The sequence below is a fragment of the Corvus hawaiiensis genome, chromosome Z, assembly GCF_020740725.1.
Source record: "Corvus hawaiiensis isolate bCorHaw1 chromosome Z, bCorHaw1.pri.cur, whole genome shotgun sequence".
Lineage (NCBI taxonomy): Eukaryota > Metazoa > Chordata > Aves > Passeriformes > Corvidae > Corvus > Corvus hawaiiensis.
In genome coordinates, this window is record NC_063255.1 from 13,856,684 (window position 1) to 13,878,982 (window position 22,299).

General features: G+C 44.2%; 1 protein-coding gene across 2 annotated transcripts in view; it reads left to right on the forward strand.

The window, feature by feature from the left end:
- ADAMTS12 (ADAM metallopeptidase with thrombospondin type 1 motif 12) overlaps positions 1–22,299 on the forward strand; it is a 159,050-nt gene that overhangs the window by 44,700 nt on the left and 92,051 nt on the right. For both annotated transcript variants that reach the window (XM_048291834.1, XM_048291833.1), the window contains exon 3: positions 9,993–10,167. In XM_048291834.1, coding sequence (XP_048147791.1) covers positions 9,993–10,167 — 175 coding nt within the window. The remainder of the gene's footprint in view (positions 1–9,992; positions 10,168–22,299) is intronic.

Here is a 22,299-nt window from a genome sequence, read left to right on the forward strand (position 1 = left end):
GCTGCCCTCAACCAGGACTGAATTTTCCTGTTTTGTAAGGTGTTTGGTTTTGATAAGCTCCCTCCGTCTTCATTCCTCCCCAGGGACAGCACAGCAAGCTGCAGCTTGAGCATGGCTCGCAGGCTGTCACAAGACTGTGCAGAGCAAATGGAGCAGCTGCTTGCACACACCACCCTGGAAACAAGGGCAGTGTGTTTCAAGCTGCAGTTTTTGAGCAGAATCCATGACTCCTCATGTATTCATGAAAAGATTCTCCTATGTCACAGTGCTGCTCCTTTGGTACCAGAAATTCACCTTTTGGAAAGGCACTGGAAATACAGGTGGTAAGTAAAGAAGAGGCTGAGGGCATCAGGATGAGCTGTCTTTAAGGTCACCTTGAAATGACACTGATAAGTGATGGCATGACCCTTCCATGGCATGCTGAAATTCATTCTTAAGTCCTGTCTGGGCTGTGCAGTTTCATGGAGAAAAGAGAGGCAGAAGCCTCCTCTCCCAACACACCAATGATGACAAATGCAGACCTAAAATATGCTGTCTGCTCCTGACACCACTTCTTGGTTTTGGGCTGAACAGAGTGAAGAGAGGAGAACAGCATCAGCAGGTGGGTCAGTTTGATATTGCTCTTCCACACAGACTTCTGTTTCATCAAGCAAAGTAATTTCTATGGAGAGGAAGAGGTTTGGCTGTGACCGTCCCTTGCTCTGCTGTTGAGAGGAGTAAAGTTCCTGACAGACTTTCATCCACTGGAAAATGGGTAATTGTGCTTTCTTCCATCTATCTGCACACGTTGTGGCAGCTGTCATCATTTGTATCTCTGCTTTCTGCCTGTTGACTGGGGTTCCTGTAGGTCACAGTAATACAAACAGTACTGGTCAATAGAAACAAAGCCACTTGTCATTTGATCAAATGTTTGCCTTTAGTTATTCTCTAATAAAGTTTGAACTCTGCAGTATTAACACTGTCATGCTCACTAGCTTGAAATTAGTTTTAGAATATAAGTGAGCAGGAAGCCAAAACAGCCATGGTGCTTTCTGTCTCTGTGATTACAGATCATGTTTGCTTTGTGGATCCTCTTGCCTGTCTTTTCATTCTTAATAGACAGCACTGTTTATGCACAGAACCTCTTAACAATCTGGTGTTAAATCTTTACGCTTCAGCATTAGATAGGCTTTAAATCATCAAAGGTAACCAGCTTTGCAAACTGTAAAAATGTACTGGCTTCCAAATCAAAGCTTCAAAACTTCTCATTGGAAGTGTCAGAGGGGATTTCAAATGCTGAGAAGTACAAACTATTTTTACGTAGTTAATTTGCATTTTCATGAAAGGCAGTTCTAATATTAATGAGATACCCCCCTCTCCCCCCAGTTTGTACAACATAAGCCCCCGGAAAACAGTGCATTCTGAACAAGTTCAATTAGGAAAATATGAGTGAGATATTCCAAGAGTATTTTCTGGGAAGAAAACAGCTGTTGCTCTTTCTTACTCTCCCAAACTGTCTTTGGAGGAATTGGGCAAACTCTTTGTTTTGTCTCAGAACAGTAACACTTGCCTGAGTTGTTTTTCAATTTCAAATGAAGTAAAAACTTGATAGTCTTACCCTGTTGTGATTACAATCAAAGTAAACCTCTTGCTCTTGGAAAAGCAGCAGAGTTTTTTAGTACTTTTTTCCCCACTAGTTGCCATTAAAATTTCCAATATAAAAACAGGGGAGAAGGGGAAAGGGGAGAGCATAAATATGAGGAATAGTAAAAAACTCATAAAAAATATGTTACTGTTTACCAAAGAGTGTCCTTCAAGCTGGATAGCAAAGCTGATTGATTTTCAAATTTATATTAAGCTTGCTGTTATATTCACCCTGAGGTAGAGCTTGAGACCTTACTACTTTTTATAGTCCTTGCTTGATGCAGTGCCGGTGTGACCTAGATGACTTTTGCAGCAGGAAACTTATCCGGGTATATTTAATTCTCAAGGTAACATCTTCAAGTGATGTAACTTATTGTGAGGCTCAGAGCACTGGCTGGGTACCATGCCCCCAGCCTGTCCTGGTGGGGTGTCACCTCACTGCCTGTGGACAGACTGGGCAGCCCAAAGAACTGCGACCTTGTCTTCCTCAAGACCCAGGGGACTCACCAGCAACGGAGCAACAAGGGAATACTGACAGAAGGAGCTTCAGATCATTGGAGTGCTCTGGACTTCAGGCAGTCCTTGGTGGTCTGTCTCATCTGCACTGTGGAAATCACAGTGGTAAATAGAAGAAGGGTTCAAACTGAGTTTGAGTTGAAGAATTATTATTCAACTGTGCCATGCCATCTACCTGCTGGATGCTCAGCATGTGGCAAACACACCTTGTTTCAGCTTACTATAATCAGCACTGAAAGTTCTGTAAAATTTATGAAATACTATCTTTGCTCAGTTTCAAGACCATAAAAATGTCCAGTTACTAGTACTCTAGTGGGCAATAAAGTTTTACCCTGTTGGAATTTAATGGTGTGTCTGAGATTTAGATACAGCAAAGAAGGACAGTTTTGGCTTGGATCCAGTGGTATATATTTCAAACAATAGAATGTGAGAATGTGAAAGGACCTGGACAACATGAAGTGACTGCTGCTGGGCACAGTTAGAGATGTAGGAGCTTCATGTGCCTCATGAACTACTGGGGATTTCAAAGCAGAAGGCTGCAGAGATACTACCTAATGAGGCTCAAAGAAACTTCATGGCCATGCAATTATAATCATTTGTAGATCTTCTGTAATGAGAAAACAAGATGGGATATTTCTACAATGCAGTGCAGCAACAGGGCACTCACAAGTGAAGGTAGGAATAAGATACCCGGACTGTTTATTCTTAAGAAAAATCACAAAATAGAAGAAGTAATAAATGTTTTTAGGATGGACAATGAAGATGATAATTGAGGATACCATGACCTGAATGAAGCGTGAACAAAGATGTCTTTTAAAATTATGTGTTCCAAGTCATACATTTTCAAGTGAGCCTGAGTTGCAGTGGGGATCCTGCAACATGCATATACCAAACCAGGAGCCCTGTGGAAAGGAAATATATATGGACAGACAGATTCTTGCTAGATGTTTCAGAGATGTTTATTTCTCCAGCCGCATGGCCGGAGCTCTGCCCAGGAACTGTTCCAGTCACAGGACCAAGGGTCCTTCTGCCCGCGCAGGGAACACAAACCAACCAATGGGAACGAGGCTGAGCAGGGGCAGGGAAACCCCGTGTCTGTGCCCTCAGGGCCCCTCTCCCAGGGCTCCATGGCAGGGGAGGGACCCCAACACCTCACCCGTTTTATTTTAATAAAAGGAGAATGAAAACAACTGGATAAACATAACAATTTCAAGACAAAACAAGCCACCTTCCTGAGTCTTTAAATGTCCAATCAGATTCTGTGGAACATCTTAGGGCTGACAGAAGGGAGACAGAACTCTCTGAGCATGCTTTGTGGGGAAACTGAGGCAGGAGAGGGTTTAACTTCTTCCCTCCCCCTTTTCATCCCCCACTCGGCATTGGAAAGGGATTTTTGGGGAAACAATTGGCAAAAGCATGGTTTTGTGAGGGAAACCATGGATAAAAAACCAGATTGGGAATACACTGGGGGTAATAGGACATAGGGTAAAAGGGAAAGGTGGGATTAGGAAAGGGAGACTGTAGGGGAGCTTATAATGGAGATATTGTCTAACATGACTACGATTTTTAGCATATATACTGCCTTTCACAGAAACACCATCAGGCCCAGTGACCTGCAATGCTTATAACCCTTTTCTACCTCGTATAATTTTGAATTCCACTACCTCTCCATCTCCCAAGCTTGGGATGCATTTTTCAGGGTTATTCTTTTTAATAGCAGTTCTGTGCACGAATATGTCTTGCTGGTTGTCACACCTTGTTATAAAACCATAATTTTGCTTAACATTATACCATTTTACTATCCCTAAGGTCTTAGTTACTATGATCTTTTCCTTTTTCCGAGTGGCTGCTGTTTTCTGTCTTGCTGCGTCTTTGTTCTCTCTTTCGGTCGCTCCCGTGTTGGAATTGTCGGAGCTGCTGGTGCCTGCGCGCTCTTCCCGGGGTCGCGTTCGGGGCTGCGCGGGCCGGGCCGCGCCGCTCAGTTCTCCGTGCGTCGCCTCCTCTGGTCGCAGCTTCGCTGCCGCTGCCAGGCGCTGCACCCACGTCTCGGCCGGGCCCCCGAGCGATGACCCCCCCGCGCCCTGCTCCAGCGTGCGTTTTGGCTGGGCACGGCTCCGTTCCACCGCCACTGCCGCCAGCCGCTGCCCACACGCCGCCCCTCTCGGTCGGGCGTTCACGGGACTCGCTCCACCATGCGCTGCGCGGGGCCGGGCGGACACCGTCGGGTCCCGCCGCTCCTGCCGCTCCTCGCTCCGCCACCGACACTGCGGCTCGCGTGGCTCCGCCCGCGCGCGGGAACTGCCTCACTGCTGCTCGCAGAGCGCTCGGTGCACGTGGCCTGGGCTGCACGGTCCCTGCGCCAGGCTTCCCTTCGCCAAGACACAGCTGACATTGCTCAACAGTCTCAGTAATTAAATAATATTCATGAAAATATTCTTCCATCGGCATATATTTTGACTCCAGTATTAACTGTGTCCAAACGGTTTTCCAAAAGCCCTTGGTAAGAATTAAATCCCAAGAAACATAGAAAAAGTTCTTAAACAACCATGCCAGGAAGTGTTTCAGTTCTTTTTGAGCTTGAATCAAGCTAAAATTTACGAATCGTTGTTCAAGAATCATTTTAAGTTTAAGATAAATGTCCATATGCGGCTCTGAGAGCCAAGAGTCTTTCCACGGTTCCTCCATAGTTTAGATATGGAATAGCAAAGCAAAACCAAGAAGAGGAATCCAAAGTTTCCAGGGTTTACTCACACAAATCAGTCGCTTAGGGATCGGGGATCGTTCTGCTCACAATTCTCCACCATTATGTTGCAGTGGGGATCCTGCAACATGCATATATCAAACCAGGAGTCCCGTGGAAAGGAAATATATATGGACAGACAGATTCTTGCTAGATGTTTCAGAGATGTTTATTTCTCCAGCCGCATGGCCGGAGCTCTGCCCAGGAACTGTTCCAGTCACGGGACCAAGGGTCCTTCTGCCCGCGCAGGGAACACAAACCAACCAATGGGAACGAGGCTGAGCAGGGGCAGGGAAACCCCGTGTCTGTGCCCTCAGGGCCCCTCTCCCAGGGCTACATGGCAGGGGAGGGACCCCAACAAGCCTGCTGCAGTCTCTATACAACATTAATTTCCAGAGATTTTCCTCAAGTAGAAATGAGTGTACCTAGGCTGTTTCAGTTTCTGTGTGAGATGCAAAGCTTGCAGTGAGTCCATAGATGTGGCTCCTGATTCAGAATTATTTAATGAACTGTATCTGCGGCACAGCAGAAGGGCAAATGAAGGCGTATTTTGGACATGTTTTTATAAAAGCTGGGGGTTTTTAATGCCTTAGCTTCTTAAGACTTAGCTTAGCTAACCTTCATCCAGGAAGAGTGAAAAGAAGAAACACAGTCGAGAGTGGTCACCAGCAAGCTGGGGCTATAACCCAGAGTATTGGTTCTCTGCCAAGTCTCTCAGCTGAGTGACTGTGTATCTTAAGGGGTTGTATGGTAGCTGATAGACATGGCCCTAGAGACTTGACTTCTCTCTTTGGCTGAGCATATGCCCCCAGCCAGAAAGACCCATCTCTCTGAAGTATCCAGAACTGATGTCTCTCCCTTGGGAACTGGAAGATGTCAGATACTCCCTCCTCTCCAGATACCTTGTTTTCTTCCACAAAAGTCTGTCTTGCTGTAAATATGGCTATTTTTTTTTCCCGATCCTCTGTACCTGAACTTTCTGCCCAGTTTTCTGGAAGCGCCTAAAATATTATAGCAAGTGTGACAAAAGAACTTAAAATCTTACAGAATGATAGTATTCTGTTCTTTTACTTACTTTGTCTTAAAAATAAGCTATTTTCATTTCAGACCAAAGGTATGCTAAACTACAAGTCTGTGTTTCAGTATCACAGCACCTTCTTCACTAAGCTGTGCTAAAAGCATGGTTTTATTCTGTAGAAGTGTGTAAGAACTAGAATGCTCTCCTTTTCTGTGGGTGATGTTCATAAAAGTCTTTCATCAAATTACTCAGTACCTAAAAGCCCCAACCTCTTTCTGTCTGAGCAACATCATGACAGGTCTGTTTTTTTCTAGCTCTGTCTGAGGATGTAGTGAAAAGTCTCATCTGGATGCTAGGTTTTTGTTTTGGCTGAAATAGGAACAGAGAAATTCAAAAAGAAAGATCCCTGGAAAAAAAAAAGGGACATACAGAAAGGAACTAAGTGTTTACCTAAAATAAATTTAGCGTGTGTAATGTTAACAGATAATTTACTTCACCAGCGCAGTTTAGATTATTTGCAGCTGCAGGTCTCTGGTAATTCTTGTTCCATATGTCACATTCTTTTCTTTAATTCTTTTATTCAAACTTAATTTCTCTTACCATGTATTACAGTTATAATAAACACGTGGAGCAAAGTACCTAAAGGTAAAACCAGGATCTTGCCCTCTTATTTTTGTTTTGTGTTGCTTCTAAAAGTCACTGTATTTTCAGATTCTGTCACTGCCCTGTTGTCAAAAATATTGTCTGAAATTTGTTGTCAGAAATATTGTTTGGTTTCGGGGAGTTACACACTGTTCTCACTACAGGTGTTATTTTTTTTGGCATTATTGTCAACATACTCAGTTATTGTAATTTTAGACTACAGATTGTAGTTTTTTCCCTCCCTTTTTCTCCTGCAAAACATCCACTAACCCCAGCCCCTCCTGTCTGGGGTAGTATTGCAATTCCAAAACCATAGCCAAGGGTAAAGCTGCTTTTTCCATTCCCACAGGACTCCGTTTCAACTTCCTATGTGAAACTGATAGAAAAAAACATGCCAGAAATTGTATTTTGACAAGCCCCCAAGCTTTTGACTGAAATATATATGTGAAAAATACCTGCTTTCCACTGGAAAATGCAGATTCTACTGAAAACCAAACACTTGATTGAAAACTTTAAGTCAGAAGTGTCCCAGGATCACCATTGTCCTCCTGGCAAGTGATGTGAATTGTAGGAGATGAGATGTGTTCAGGGAGCTGTTTGCATCAAAATGCTGGGGCACATGGATTAAAAATCCCATTAAGTGATACAGCAGCACTCCCAAACACAGTATGCTAAGCATTTGCAGTCACAGTATGTCAGAATCTGAGGGCAAAGAGTGAGATTTGAAAGAGGGGAGAAAAACAATTAAAAAAAATTTCCGTGGTAGATTTGCAGGTTTTCCCCTGTAGGCTTTGAGGGAAACAAATACCCCCCAAAACAAACAAACACACCCCGTCCCTATTTTCTGACCATTTTAATGGCTGTATTACATGGTAGCTTTTCATAAGGAAGTTTGAATGAGGAAAACTTCTCTGCAGTTATTTTTTTCCGTGGTGATAACTGAACCGTTTCATAAATGTAAATAGGAATGGCTTTCTTCTGATGAGGCTTTCATAACTGCCCTCCTTTGTGTATTCTGAGGCTGTGTGAATGCACTCAAAAGTAGGTGATGCTACAAACGCCGCAGAAGAAGCATCTATTGTATTTACATAGCTTGAAATCTGATGGACTTTAAATGAAAAATTCTTGCTATTATATTGTGAATCAGAAAAGAACAGCTATGAAGAGCAAAATTGAAGACATATTTAAGCAGCAAAGGGAATTTTGCCAGTCCTCAGTGCTTTGAAGTAAGTTTAATGTGAAGATTTCCCTTTTTTTCTTTGGTCTCAGTTGGTCTCAGCATGTAATTTCTTGGTGGACACCCTGTGCAGGGTGAAAGTGAAAATGCAAAGCAAGAGTTCAGTAAGTGCTGGAAGTCTCTGGAAGCTTTTGGAAGGCCCCTACATGCTGGAAATTGACTTGGACAGTCATATTCATATAATGAAGTTTTGCTTTTTTTCCTGCTCCATACAGCTTGGATAGACAGCTGAATTTTAACATGCAAGCATTGAGGAGGGAGCTTGAGGTTACCACTGATAGACTTGCTTCACCTTTTATATGATTGCCTGGCTTTCTTGTTACAAATGCACCTTGACAAAATAATCTGGTGACTATTGCCACTTGCTGTAAAATACCAGGATCTGCAAGTGAAGATGTCTAGTTCCTCCTGGTTCCAACTGGCTTAAAAACCCACAATATAATCAAATAATCCAGTCTTTACAAGTATCCAGGAAAGACTGAACCCTGTGAAATGAAAAGGAGTGGACAAAGATTTTCGAAGGTGCATTGATTCCCTGAGCCACATGGGGAAAGCCATGTCACAGATTTCCTGGTCTGACCACTGTAGAGGCATTCTTGCTGTATAGATTCACTCTTGCCTGACAGCTTTATCCAATGTGAACGTGGGATTTACTGCTTCTGTAGTGTGACTCTGGTGCTATGCCTTGATTTATGATTTAAAAAGAAACACGAGCATTTTTTGTATGTTGTTTAAGAATCAGAAGTGTCAATGTATTTTTTCCTAAAAATGAATCAAAACCTATACAGGCAATAGCTGTAATCCCAGATGAACAAACACATGGACTATGAGTCCTGAACCTTTGGTGCTTTATGGGAGTAAACCAGGCTTCAAACCAATGCCAGACTCTGGTTTTAACTTTCATTGGAAAGAAAGTTTCTGATCTTCAGAACTGTTGGGTAAACTGTGAAATGACAGTCACAGTTATTTATTTGTACCAGTTAGCTGTAGGATGTATTGGGCCCGTGGCAATCAGTGGAGTATCTCACTGAGCTGCCTTTTGTCTCCTTGTCCATAGAGCCCATGGTTATTTTATAGTTTTATAAGAATGCTTTTCTTCCATTCATGTGATTTCTTTCATATCCTTGCCCTCATACTGGCTTTCCCAACAGTCCAGAGCAACTGTAAGGCTTTGGAGTGCTACAGAAGATTTTTTAATTTGTCTGTCATTCTGAGTGTTACTGCATTTCTTCCCTGCTCCAGAACAGGCTAAGAGGGCTGCACTGACCACAGCAAGAAAGTGAAGAAGAAACAAAGTCATAATAAAACAAAGCTGGAATACTCCAGCCTCTTGTCACATCCACAGTGTGATCTGTGTTGTCAGTAGATCCTTTGCTTTTAGATTTAATACTGCTCCGTATATCTTGAAGTGGGAGGGCATTACAACGGTTTTGGAATGTTTACAGTTCCTGCCAAAATGTTGGGACACAATGGACCAAAGCCATGTCTGATTGGAAGTGTCTCCTGGATCATGGCAGAGGGATGTGTATGATGATCCTGTGTAGTCCAGATGGGTATCAAAGGCCATATATATCAGACAAAGCCAGGAGGCTGATACCAAAGTTACAGCATGTGAAATACTGCAGATTTTGTTAGCTGATCTATGGGACGTTCTCAATGGCTTGCTAATTCATGAAAAACTTTTTATTTCTTCCATTGTAGTGTTGGCCTGGGTGCCAGTTAGGGTTTCTAGTCTCAGTCAAGCATGAACCACACGGTCCAGCCCATCTGATGGGTTGGGTAATTGATTGTGGAACTGCAGCTGGGAACAGAATTTTGATTTGCACTTACGAAACAGCTTCTATTCCAGTCTTGATCTCCGGGGAATGGATGCAAAACACCAGAAGTACAAGATGCAACTCTTCCTCGTGCATCATGTTTGGCAAATAAACTTTTGACCTTTTAGTGGCTTTGCAAGAATATGAGAGTCTTAGCCTCAGTTTCAGATTATTAGGAAGGAGATTTTTTTCTGTTTCCCTTTGGACTGTTATGTCTGTGAGGTATGAAACAGTCTTATTGTAAGCAGCAAAAAAACTGAAAACCGGTTGTGTTCTTTTTTCTGCAGTGTAATGACTGGCTTATGAGGAAAGCTTGGGGATGGTGGTAGGAACAGTATATTTATTTTTGACTTCTAGTAACAGAACAGGAGCGATTAACTCTTTTGTGCTTATTTTCAGACTGGATATTTCCATCTGCCCCATGGGGATTACTTCATTGAGCCTATTAGAAAGCATCCACAGAAGAAGGGAACACCCCATCCCCATATAATTTATGGTGCAAATAACCTTCACAATGCTTTAAGGAGAAGACGGGCCATCCCGATGGAAAAGGAACGAGCATGTGGACTGAATGGTACTAATTTTGCTGGATTTCTGCCTACTCGCTTTCTGAATCTTTTTAAGCTGTTATTTTTCAGTGGTGTGTGCCTTTCCTTCTGCCAGGCTTTTTAAAATTCTGTAAGAAAAGGTTATGCAAAATGAGAGCATCTCAATTGAAACACCAGAGGAGCCACCCCATCTGGGTTTCTTTCTGTAAAGTTAAATCCTTCTTATGACTACTGGGATATGTTTTTCACACCATTGATCCTTTCTAACCCTCAAATTTTCTCCAACCAGAACTGTTCAGTGAGATTGAAACTTGAATTCTTGAGGAGTTCTGGGATGACAAGATTTGCAGTCAGGATTATTTTTAATAAAATGTTCTCACTTCATGCAAGTTCTGTCCTCAACATAAAATAACTCACCTCTAATCCATGGTTTAAATTTAGGATTTCTAGATTTTCTGTGATTGTTAGCAGGTTATTGAAAGAGTTTTATTTAGTTATTCAGAAAGTGAAGTACAGGACATCAACAGTAACATTTTTTGTAGAAGTGTAAGTAAAAATAGCTTAAATATTGGTGCAGTAATACTCAGGATCATGTCTTTTGGGAAAACAAACTAATACACTATGCTGGAAAGAAAGAGCGTATCTAGAGGGTAGTTGGTATCTCATAATTGCAAAATTAGTTTCTTTATTTAGTAAAATAATTTCCTTGATTTATTTTATACCAAAAATGTTCAGATTCTGTATTGATTCTCTGATGTTTGAGGCCTTGAATCTGAGTCTGCACCAAACTTTAGACAGGTATAGTATTGCGTAGGGATGAATCAGTAATTACCTGCATGACCTAAGGCCTGAGTTATGTACAAATACAGCTGCAGAATACACAGGAATGTGTTTCTGTCTTTCACAGGTCAGTGGTTTAAAAGAAGTTGGTTCCTTTCCAGGAATGGGAAATGAAAGGAGGAATGTAGGAATTTCTAATCCCCCATCATGACTGCTGCTGAAGTTTTACTGCTGTGTAATATGAATTGGTAAATTAAAGAAGCAAAGAACAACTTGACCCCTCTGTATTTCTGGTTGTAGACCTGCATTGCACTTCTTGCTTGCTGGCCCAAAATGATAACAGGGTAAAAACCTGAGAAAGCTGATGGGGGAAGTTACTCAATCTCCTACAATACTAGGAAGGTGAAGAGGAAGCCGTAAGAATTAATATGAATGCTGTTCCATTTTATTTTTCATCAAGTAAAAGTCTACTTATTAGAAAATAATCCTGGATTTGAAAAACCAGGAGTGTCTAAAGGTGATGTTTATCTTGGTGAGAATTTCAAATAGCTCTCTGAATTTTCATTCCTTCTGATGGCTGCTGGGATAAACAAAAGAAATTAGTTTAGATTTGCCTGTGAAAAATGAGGAAGTTGTTCTTGCCTACTGTCTTCCAGGTTTCTTTTATGGATGAAATAACATCTGTATGCAGTCATTTTAAGTGTGGAGAGAAGATAAGAGATCTAGGGAACATGCTGTATATTTGCATTGTGTGGTCTGCTTATTTTCTTTCTACCTCTCACTTTTAGCCTCTTGTGTCTTTCTTCAAAATCATGCAGAATGAGACAGAAAAAGACTGGCTGTACTTGGACACTGGAAAAAAAGAGCATTAACTTCCCTGCAGTTTCATCACTGCTCTAATGGGCTTTTCAATTTAAACTTCCTGTCTGATGTTAATCATTCCAACATGACAGAATTATTTCTGGTGGTAGTATTTTCATGATATTGCAGCCAAACAAAGGTAGCGTCTTAGGAACTAACAAAATAATATACTGTAATTTATGTTTCTGTTTTTAACTGAGTCAGTCTTTAGAAGTAATATCTGCTTTGGAACAAGCAGTAATCTTGGCTGTCATAAAAGTTAAATAATAAGTGTGAAAAAGTGCATGGGGATAAAACCGTTTCCTTCGTTATATTTTTCCCCTCTGTGTGACAGGATCTAACAATCTGATTCCTCAAAAGCCCTTAACTTTTATGTTGGGTGTTATGTGTCCTGGGCTGCATCCAGAGCCCCATGGGCAGCAGGGGAGGGAGGGGATTGTGCCCCTCTGCTCCGCTCTGCTGAGACCCACCTGGAGCACTGCATCCAGCTCTGGGGTCCCAGCACAGGAGGGACAGGGACCTGCTGGAGCCAGTCCAGAGGAGGCCACCAAGATGATCAGAGGGCTGGAGCATCTTTTCAGCCTGGAGGGAAAAAGGCTTTGGGGTGACCTAATTGTGTCCTTCCAGTACCTGAAGGGAGCCTACAAGAAAGATGGAGAGAGACTTTTTACAAGGGATTGGAGTGATGGGACAAGAGGAAATGACTTCAAACTGAAAGAAAGTAGATTTAGATTAGATATTAGGAAAAAATTCTTTATCTTGAGGGTGATGAAGCTCTGGAACAAGTTACCCAAAGACGCTGTGGATGTCCCATCCCTGGAAGTGTTCAAGGCCAGGCTGGATGGAGCTCTCAGCAACCTGGTTCAGTGGAAGATGTCCCTGACCATGGCAGGGGACTGAAACTAGGTAGTATTTCAGGTCCCTTCCAAACCAAGCCATTCTGTGTTTTGTTGTCTCATTTCTGAGTAGCCAGCTTTTCAATAGGGATAGAAGAAAGAATTCATTGTCATCTTCTATTTATACTGTGTATTGTCAGAGTAAGTTGCTCTTGTTAGAAGTGAAATACAGAACAAAAAGGGAAAGTGATACAATTCTTGCTTTCTATGCCAAATGTATTCAGTACTCAGGCTTTGGTAAGTACTTTGTGCATAAATAAATTGTAAAGGTAGTAAGTTGACTCTGCCACCTTTTCAGGATTTCACATACTTCATGCTTTTGAGGTTGACGCCAGAAAGCTTGTACAACCACATGACATCACAGATAGCTTACAATAATGCCTTTTGGGATCACTTCAAAGCAAAACATTTTCAATTTACAGTTCACATTTAATTGTAAAAACTAATTCTATTTCATAGATTAAACCTCATTTTGTGTTTTTGACCCTAGCATTGTCCCCACTGAGCTGGGGCTTAGCTGATGAAGAGTTGCCCACTGTAGGTCTTCTAGGAACTGGTGTTGAGATATTTTAACCTCGTGGACTGAGATTGATCATACAGACTATCTGTGTTTGTTTATTTGAGCTCTGAGTTGTTTGGCTTTTTAAAATTAAGCTAAGGTTTTGAGGTATTTTTGTGACTTATGCTTGGTGTGTGTTCAGGTTTAAGTGTAGTGCTGATTTTTGCTTGAAGAAGTTGAATCACCTGGATGCTTATGAGTCAGTGCACAAAGTTGAGTGGTGATAATAGAAATCTTCCAGTCAGAAACTAACCTATCTGCCAGGCAAGGAATAGAAAGACTAGTTGTATAGAAAACGTCAAAGTAAAGAAATTATTACAGGAGGGAATGGATAGAGGATGTTGATCTCCTGTGCAGTCTTTTTCCAGTTGTTTTTGTTTTTTTTAATGCACTTTCTGTGTCTCTTGGAAGAAGCTTTGTGCAACAACTTTTACTGTGGCGACTGCATGAATATCCAGGGTCCAACCTGCTTGTTACCTGTCTCGCCTACATGCAGTAATACTTTAGAATCAGTGACTTTCCTGTGCTCTTGCAGTGATTACATTAATTACTTTAAAATTGGTATTATCTTTAACAGATTCAGATACTTGGAGAAAAATCATGGCAGAAAATTACATAAATTAAAACTTAGGTTTGTGCTGTACACTTCCATTCCTGCTCAGGCAACTAACTACCAGCTGACTCAGTCATTAGCTGCATGCTAATCTTGAAAGTAGCATAACAATACTGCACATTGCTACCACCTGTCTTGCTGTACCATTTGAAATACGTGTGAGAAGTAGCAGAAAAGATACATGAAAAGTGGCCCTGTGCCTTATAAAGAACCTCCCTAATCCTTTGTGCCCACATGAGAGGAAACAAAGGATATGGGAATTTGTTTCGTTCTTCTAAATAGGTTATCTTAAAAATTTGACAGTGCTCTGAGATAAAATGCCAGAGAAGAGAAATTATCCTCCCTTCTACAGGAGAAGTTCTCCCATTTCTTCTGCTTGTTTTTATGCAGTCTGCCACAAGGCATTGGTTTGATTGTGAGCTTCAAAATAAGAGAAATTTTGTGACGTTTGTGAGTGAAAATGCTGTGATATAATAAAGCTCTTCCTGACTAAATGCTACTAAGAGGGGACTGATACAGACAGATAGACTTCTTTTTCTTGGGCTGGTGAGAAGGACAGGTCGCTGTTGTTCAGAGAGAGAGGACAGTTGAGTTTCTTCAGATTGCAACCCAGTGATTGCTGCAGTAGGCCGTGATATATAACCAGGGAATGAAAGGTTTGGGGTGTTAAAATAGATCTCTGAGAATATTTAATTGGAGCTTTAGATGTACAGAAGTTGTCACATATTTTACCCTCATTTTGGCATTGAAGGATTTGATAGATCAGAAGTTAGGATTAGTTTGGGTTTGACATGGGCCTTCAACTCCTTGTCTGCAAAGAAATTACAAATCTTAAAACTGATTTTTTTGCATTTGGAGCAATGTTGCTCCAAAATTGGAACTGTGATGGGATAAGAGTGGCGTGGAAGAAAGGAAACAAGAGGCTGGCTGCTGTGTGAAATGATGAGGAGGGTAGGCGGAGTTAAAGGAGCAGAGCAACGTTGTCTGTGCAAAACTGTATTTTAAGTATTTTGAATGATGGTAGCATAGTTCGTTTAACAGAAGTCTGGAATGCCATTAAGCTGTTTCAGGCAATAACTACCTGTTTTACTTCCTAAGGGTTATGTCTAACTGCAGGACTTTATTAAATCGTGATCTTGCTTTTAGATTATTAACTTGATACTGTCAAAGGCTTCTCTTCAGTTTTTATGTCTGCAAGTACACAGCATGAACTAGCAGTACTGGCTTTTGACAGAATCTCCTGGGGTGACGTTATGAAGCTGCTTTATTCCTTAACCGTCCACTCAATGCCCGAGGACTCTGTGCCTTTAGGATGGACCCGGGGGGCGGGGCTGGAGCCAGGACCCGAGGGGGCGTTGAACGGTTCGGCCCAAGGGCTCCAGGGTCCTGGCAGGGTTCGGGAGGGAGTGCACTGGGAGCACTGTGCTGCTTTTTGGTTTCCTTTGTGTTCCAGCTAGCTGGGAAAAGGTTCTGTTGGTTTTTTTTCTTGTTCTTTTTCCCCTTTCCTTCCCCTTGCCTCACTGCCTCTCTTCCCTCCTTGCTGGTCCAGGGAGCCTGTGGGGGTGGCCCCGGCAGGCCCACAGGGTGGCCCTGGCTGGTCCGAGTCCACGTGTCTGTTCCTTCTCTGGGCATTTGTTATATTTTGAAGGGGTTTTTTTTTATCCTGTTCTACCCTGTTTTGTTTGTGTGTTAATAAACAGTTTGTTTTCTTTTTCCCACTTCGACTCCTTGTGACCCATTTATCTCATTGACGGAGGAAAAGGGGAGGAACACTCATTCCATTCTGGAGTGTTCCCTCCTGAGGTTTTGTCTCAAAAACTGGGACATAAATTTGGTGCCCAATTAAAGGGGCACGTGAAAGTGGAAAAAAAAACCCCACAACATTTTGGTTTGAAGCATTTTGTATTGAGGTACAGCAGTAAGACCACGCTGTTTGATCTAAGAATTTTTCTGTGGAACCTAACCATCAGTACATGTCCACAGCTATGGGCAGTCGAGTCCTTGGCTTACTACCTTTTATAAGTCAGGAATAAGAATCAGGACTGCCATTTTGATATGCCTGGTGCTAGTGATTTCTCGAAGTTTGGCTGATGTAATGGAAACCGTTGAGAATCTGTATGTCGTTGTTTTTCCATTCTGGCCTTGGTAGTTCCCTTTTGGAATGTATTAGCAATTACACCCAGTTTGTTAGGGGAAAAAGCAGGGGATGATAATTCCCAGCCCTTCATCTCCTTCTTCCCCTTCAGATCTGGCACCATCACCTTTTGAAAGCGTCCAGTTTCTCCTGATGTTAAAGATACCATTTTCTTATTATGTTATCTAGTAGGGTTTCTCTATGTGGTCTCCAGCTTGTCTAAAATAAGGGCTGAGATTTCCAGACACCTGCCCCAGCTGTGGAAAATCCTAAGTGATGTGGGGTATGGGAGGACATAGGCCGGACCCTGAAGCAGTTTTCTGACCCGGTAGCCTGGAACTTCCCCCCTGAAAAAATTCAGAATCCAGCTGAGGTGGAGAAGTATCTGAAGGAAAACTGCTATAACAACGTGGATGAAAAGAAAAAGCTCATTGCCATGTGCTGGGTCCTGGCTAACGCTTACCACACGCTGCTAGATAATGTAGGGCAGAAGATACAGCCAGAGGAGCAGGAAAAAAAGCCAGCAGACACCCCAGTTACTCCAGGTGCAGCTAAAGCAGATGGGGAGCCTAAACCAATAGCAATTGCCCCTGTCCAGAGAAAGAAACACAAAGCCAAATCCATTTGCCCAGTGGATGATGATGGGCATCCAGGACCTTCACAGCCAGCAGAGGAATTGGAACCTGAAATCATCACTGAGTCCCTGTCCATAGAGAGCCTTCGTACCCTGAGGAAGGATTACACCCGACGGCCTGATGAGACTATATTAAGTTGGATGGTCCGAATCTGGGATGCTGCAGGCAATGGTACAATTCTGGATGGCACTGAAGCGAGGCATTTGGGATCTGTGTCACGTGATTTAAGTCTTGACCAAGGGATGACAAGGGGGCCTGAAGCTCTCAGTCTCTGGACACACGGCTCTTAAGAAGTGTGAAGGAAAGACCCCTGTGCTGAGAAGATCTCCAGCTGCAGCTAAACCCCTGGAAAACCATGGAACAAGGGATTCAATGCCTGAGAGAACTGGCAGTGATAGAGATCATATTCTCAGGTGACCAAGCAATTAGGAGCCCTGACATGGTAAAATGTACACTGGTGATGTGGCTGAAACTTGCACAACACACACCACCAGAATACGCCCCTGCTTTGGCAATGATGACATAGAATGACAGGGATGAGACAGTGAGTTCTATGGTGAGGAGGCTCCGGGCGTATGCAGACGCTGTGCACGGCCCAACACAAGCAAGAATTGCAGCTGTGGAAAGGAGTCTGTCAGAGACCATACAGAAGGTGGAAGATAGGATGGACAAGACTAATCAGAAACTCAGGAAGGAGCTGAAAGAGGGCCTTCTCCAAATCGCATCAGTGCAGACCAGAGGCCCTGTTACTAGAAACAGACATCCCACAGCTAGGGAGAGAGGGTACACCCCAAAAGCTGAACTGTGGTTCTTCCTGTGTGACAGTGCGGAAGACATGGAATGAGAGATGGAAAACCAGCTTCTGTCCTGGCGGCATGGGTGCATGAATTAAAGGATGGTAATGCTGAGAGAGGGAGTTCCACCAGAAGGGAAGTAGCTTGAGTTTCGAATGATAACCAGGACCAGAGGGGCCCTGCCTCTAGCCAGGTAGAGGCCAGGGAAAATCATGTCTTTTGGACAGTGTGGGTCCGATGGCCTGGCACATCAGAAGCACAGGAATATGAAGCCTTGGTTGACACGGGTGCACAGTGCACTTGGATTCCATCAAGACACGTGGGGGCAGAACTGGTTTCTACTTCTGGAGTGCTGGGGATCGCAGCAGTTGACCCTGCTTGAAGCCGACGTGAGCCTAACTGGACAAGAGTGGAAGAAACATCCTATTGTGACTGGCCCAGGGGCCAGTATTCTGGGCATAGACTTTCTCCAGAGTGGGTATTTCAAAGACCCAAAGGGACTCAGGTGGGCCTTTGGAATAGCTGCTGTGGAGGCAGAGGGCATTTGGCAATTGAACACCTTGCCTGGGCTGACCAAAAATCCTTCTGCAATTGGGCTCCTGAAGGTAGGAGAGCAGCGAGTGCTAATTGCCACCTCAACAGTGCATCGCCGGCAGTACCAGACAAATAGAGATGCTGTGATTCCCATCCACACAATGATTTGTGAGCTAGAGAGCCAGGGGGTGGTCAGCAAGGCCCACTCACCCTTCAACAGCCCCATTTGGCCTGTACCAAGTCAGAAGGGGAATGGAGATTGACTGTGGACTATTGTGGCTTGAAGGAAGTGACTCCACCATTGAGTGCTGCTGTGCTGGACATGTTGGAGCTCCAGTATGAGCTGGAGTCCAAAGCAGTGAAGTGGTACGCCACTATTGACATTGCCAATGCATTTTTCTCCATTCCTCTGGCAGCAGAGTGCAGGCCTCAGTTTGGTTTCACCTGGAGGGGTGTGCAGTACACCTGGAACCGACTGCCCCAGGGGTGGAAGCACAGTCCCACCATCTGTCATGGACTGATCCAGACTGCACTTAATACTGTCCCTGTCCGGCTCCATGGGGTCCCACGTGCACCCACAGAAGCACGGATGGGTTCAGTATTATAGTCAGTAGCAAAGAGTCGAGAAGGGCATTTGCGTGCGTTCCAGCAGGAGCATTTATTGCTTCTACACTGTCGAAGGTTGCAGAAGCAAATACGAACATGATTCCGAAGCTCACAGTTTTATCTGGGGGTGGGGAAAAGGCAGGACCAGGGAATGGGGACCAATGGAGAAGCTCTGGGGGAGTGATGAGGGGTAGAGGCTGACAGCCAACCAGGGAATTCAAACTGGGGTAGATTAGCATAACAGAGCAAGCATCCTGGGAGAAGCCTTTCTGGTCACCCTTACATGAAGTGGTTCTTGTGGTGCTAGGCACTTGTCTTACTGAAAACTCTCTGTCCCTTGTAATGTATGTTCACCGGCCACCACATGCACTGGAAAAGGGTGAGGCTCCAGAACTTTTACAGTACATTGATGATATCACTGTGTGGGGGAACACAGCATTGGAGGTATTTGGGAAAGGAGAGAAGATCATCCAGATTCTCCTGGGAGCCAGCTTTGCCATCAAAAAGAACAAAGTCAAGGGACCTGCCTGAGAGATTCAGTTCCTGGGAGTGAAGTGGCAAGACAGACGATGTCAGATCCCCACTGAGGTCATCAATAAAATCACCACGATGTCTCCAGTGACCCAACAAAAAAGAAACACAAGCTTTGCTAGGCGCCATAGGCTTTTGGAGGATGCACATTCCTGAATACACTCAAATTGTGAGCGCTCTCTATCTGGTTACCCGTAAGAAGAACAATTTCCATTGGGGCCCTGAACAGCAGTAGGCCTTCACCCAGATCAAACAGGAAATGGCTCATGCAGTAGCCCTTGGCCCAGTCAGGACAGAACCAGAGGTGAAAAATGTGCTCTACTCTGCAGCCGGGAACAGGAGTCTGTCCTGGAGCCTTTGGCAGAAGGTGCCTGGTGAGACTCAGGGTCTGCCACTGGGATTCTGGAGCAGAAGCCTACAGGGGGTCCAAAGACAACTGCACTCCAACAGAGAAAGAAATCCTGTGAAGGAATCCAAGCCGCCTCAGAGGTCATCGGCACTGAGGCACAGCTCCTCCTGGCACCCCGACTACCGGTGCTGGGGTGGATGTTTAAAGGAAAGGTTCCCTCTACCCACCATGGCACCGATGCCACATGGAGCAAGCGGATTGCCCTCATAACACAACGCGCCCATATTGGAAACCCGAATTGCCCTGGGATCTTAGAAATAATCACAAATTGGCCTGAAGGTGAAAGCTTTGGTCTCACTGATAAAGAGGAACAAGAACAAGTGACGTGCTGAGGAAGCTCCACCATGCAACCAACTGCCAGCAGAAGAAACGCGCTACACTCTTTTCACTGATGGTTCCTGTTGCATCGTAGGGATGAACCGGAACTGGAAAGCAGCTGTATGGAGCTCCACACGACAGGCTGTAGAAGCCACTGAGGGAGAAGGTAGATCAAGCCAACTTGCTGAACTCAGAGCCATCCAGTTGGCTCTGGACATTGCTGAAAGAGAGAAGTGGCCAAAGCTCTACCTTTACACCGATTCATGGATGGTAGCCAGTGCTCTGTGGGGGTGGCTGGAAAGGTGGAAAAAGGCCAATTGGCAGCGTAGGGGAAAACCAATCTGGGCTGCTGAGGAGTGGAAAGATATTGCCACTCGGGTAGAGAAGCTACCCATGAGAATTTGCCATGTAGATGCCCATGTCTCCCAAGAGTCGGGCTGATGAGGAACACCGAAACAACAAACAGGTAGATCAGGCTGCGAAGATAGAGGTGTCAGAGATAGATTTGGATTGGCAGCACAAGGGAGAGTTGTTCCTAGCTCGATGGGCCCATGATGCCTCAGGCCATCAAGGCAGAGATGCCACCTATAAGTGGGCATGAGACCGAGGGGTGGATCTAACCATGGACAGTATCTCCCAGGTTATCCATGACCGTGAGACGTGTGCTGCAGTCAAACAGGCCAAGCGGGTGAAGCCCCTGTGGTATGGTGGGCGATGGTCCAAATACAAGTATGGGGAGGCCTGGCAGATTGACTACACCACACTGCCTCAAACCCGCCAAGGCAAGCGCTAAGTGCTCAGATTGGTAGAGGCTGCTACTGGACAGCTGGAGACCTATCCTGTGCTTTATGCTACTGCCCGGAACACCATCCTGGGCCTTGAAAAGCAGATCCTTTGTAGGCATGGTACTGCTGAGAGAATCAAGTCTGACAATGGGACTCATTTCAAGAACAGCCTTATAGACACCTGGGCTAGAGAACATGGCATTGAGTGGGTGTACCACATCCCTTATCATGCACCAGCGGCTGGGAAAGTGGAATGGTGCAATGGCCTGCTCAAATCCACCTTGAAGGCACTGGGTGGGGGAACTTTTGAAAACTGGGAGGTGCATTTAGCTAAGGCCACATGGTTGGTGAACACCCGAGGCTCCACTAACTGAGCAGGGCCTGCCCAATCTGAACCCCTGCATACAGTAGATGGAGACAAAGTCCCAGCAGTACATATCAGGGGACTCTTGGGAAAATCTGTTTGGATTACTTCTGCATCGAGTAAAGACAAACCCATCCATGGAGTTGTCTTTGCTCAGGGGCCAGGTTGCAGAATGGTGAATAATGCAGAAGGATGGAGAGACACGTGTACCACAGGGAGATTTGATGGTGGGTGAGAGCTGTTTGTAATGTTGGAATGTCTATATATATGTTTGTCAAATGTCGCTGCCACTGTTTGAATATAGCTATGTATATATGTATAAACGTGTGTGCTTAAAGCTGAAATGTATTAATTTGGGCATTGAGCAGACGATAATGGAATAAGGGGTGGAATGTCCTGGGGTGACGTTATGAAGCCGCTTTATTCCTTAACCGTCCACTCAATGCCTGAGGACTCTGTGCCTTTAGGATGGACCCGGGGGGCGGGGCTGGAGCCAGGACCCGAGGGGGCGTTGAACGGTTCGGCCCAAGGGCTCCAGGGTCCTGGCAGGGTTCGGGAGGGAGTGCACCGGGAGCACTGTGCTGCTTTTTGGTTTCCTTTGTGTTCCAGCTAGCTGGGAAAAGGTTCTGTTGGTTTTTTTTTCTTGTTCTTTTTCCCTTTCCTTCCCCTTGCCTCACTGCCTCCCTTCCCTCCTTGCTGGTCCAGGGAGCCTGTGGGGGCAGCCCTGGTGGGCCTGCGGGGTGGCCCTGGCTGGTCCGAGTCCACGTGTCTGTTCCGTCTCCAGGAATTAGTTGTGTTTTGAGGGGTGGGTTTTTTTATCCTGTTCTACCCTGTTTTGTTTATGTGTTAATAAACAGTTTGTTTTCTTTTTCCCACTTTCACTCCTTGTGACCCATTTGTCTCACTGATGGAGGAAAAGGGGAGGAACAGTCATTCCGGAGTGTTTGGCCCTGAAGTTTTGCCTCAAAAACCGAGACACCCTGAAAGCCTTAGTTTAATCACTTGAAAAAAGAAGGGGAAAAAAAGCCCAGGACAATGTTTTAATCTCAAGTAATAACCTGTCTTCTTTTCTTTTTTAGAAGGACATTTTGGCCAATGGAAGCAGCTTTGCTTGAACTCCTGGTACAGGCTCTTTAGCTTCTCTCTCTTTTAACGAAAGCTGCTGATATTTTTCCATTATTTGTTTATCCTGTGTTTAACTACATCAGTTATAATTCAGCTTAATTTGCTTGGTTTCTCCAGGACACAGAGGCTATTATTCGTAGGATGGTAAGTTCACACACTGAAATTTAGTAACTGAAGTTAATTCAATCTCAGCTGAGGGAAGAGCACCTTTCTC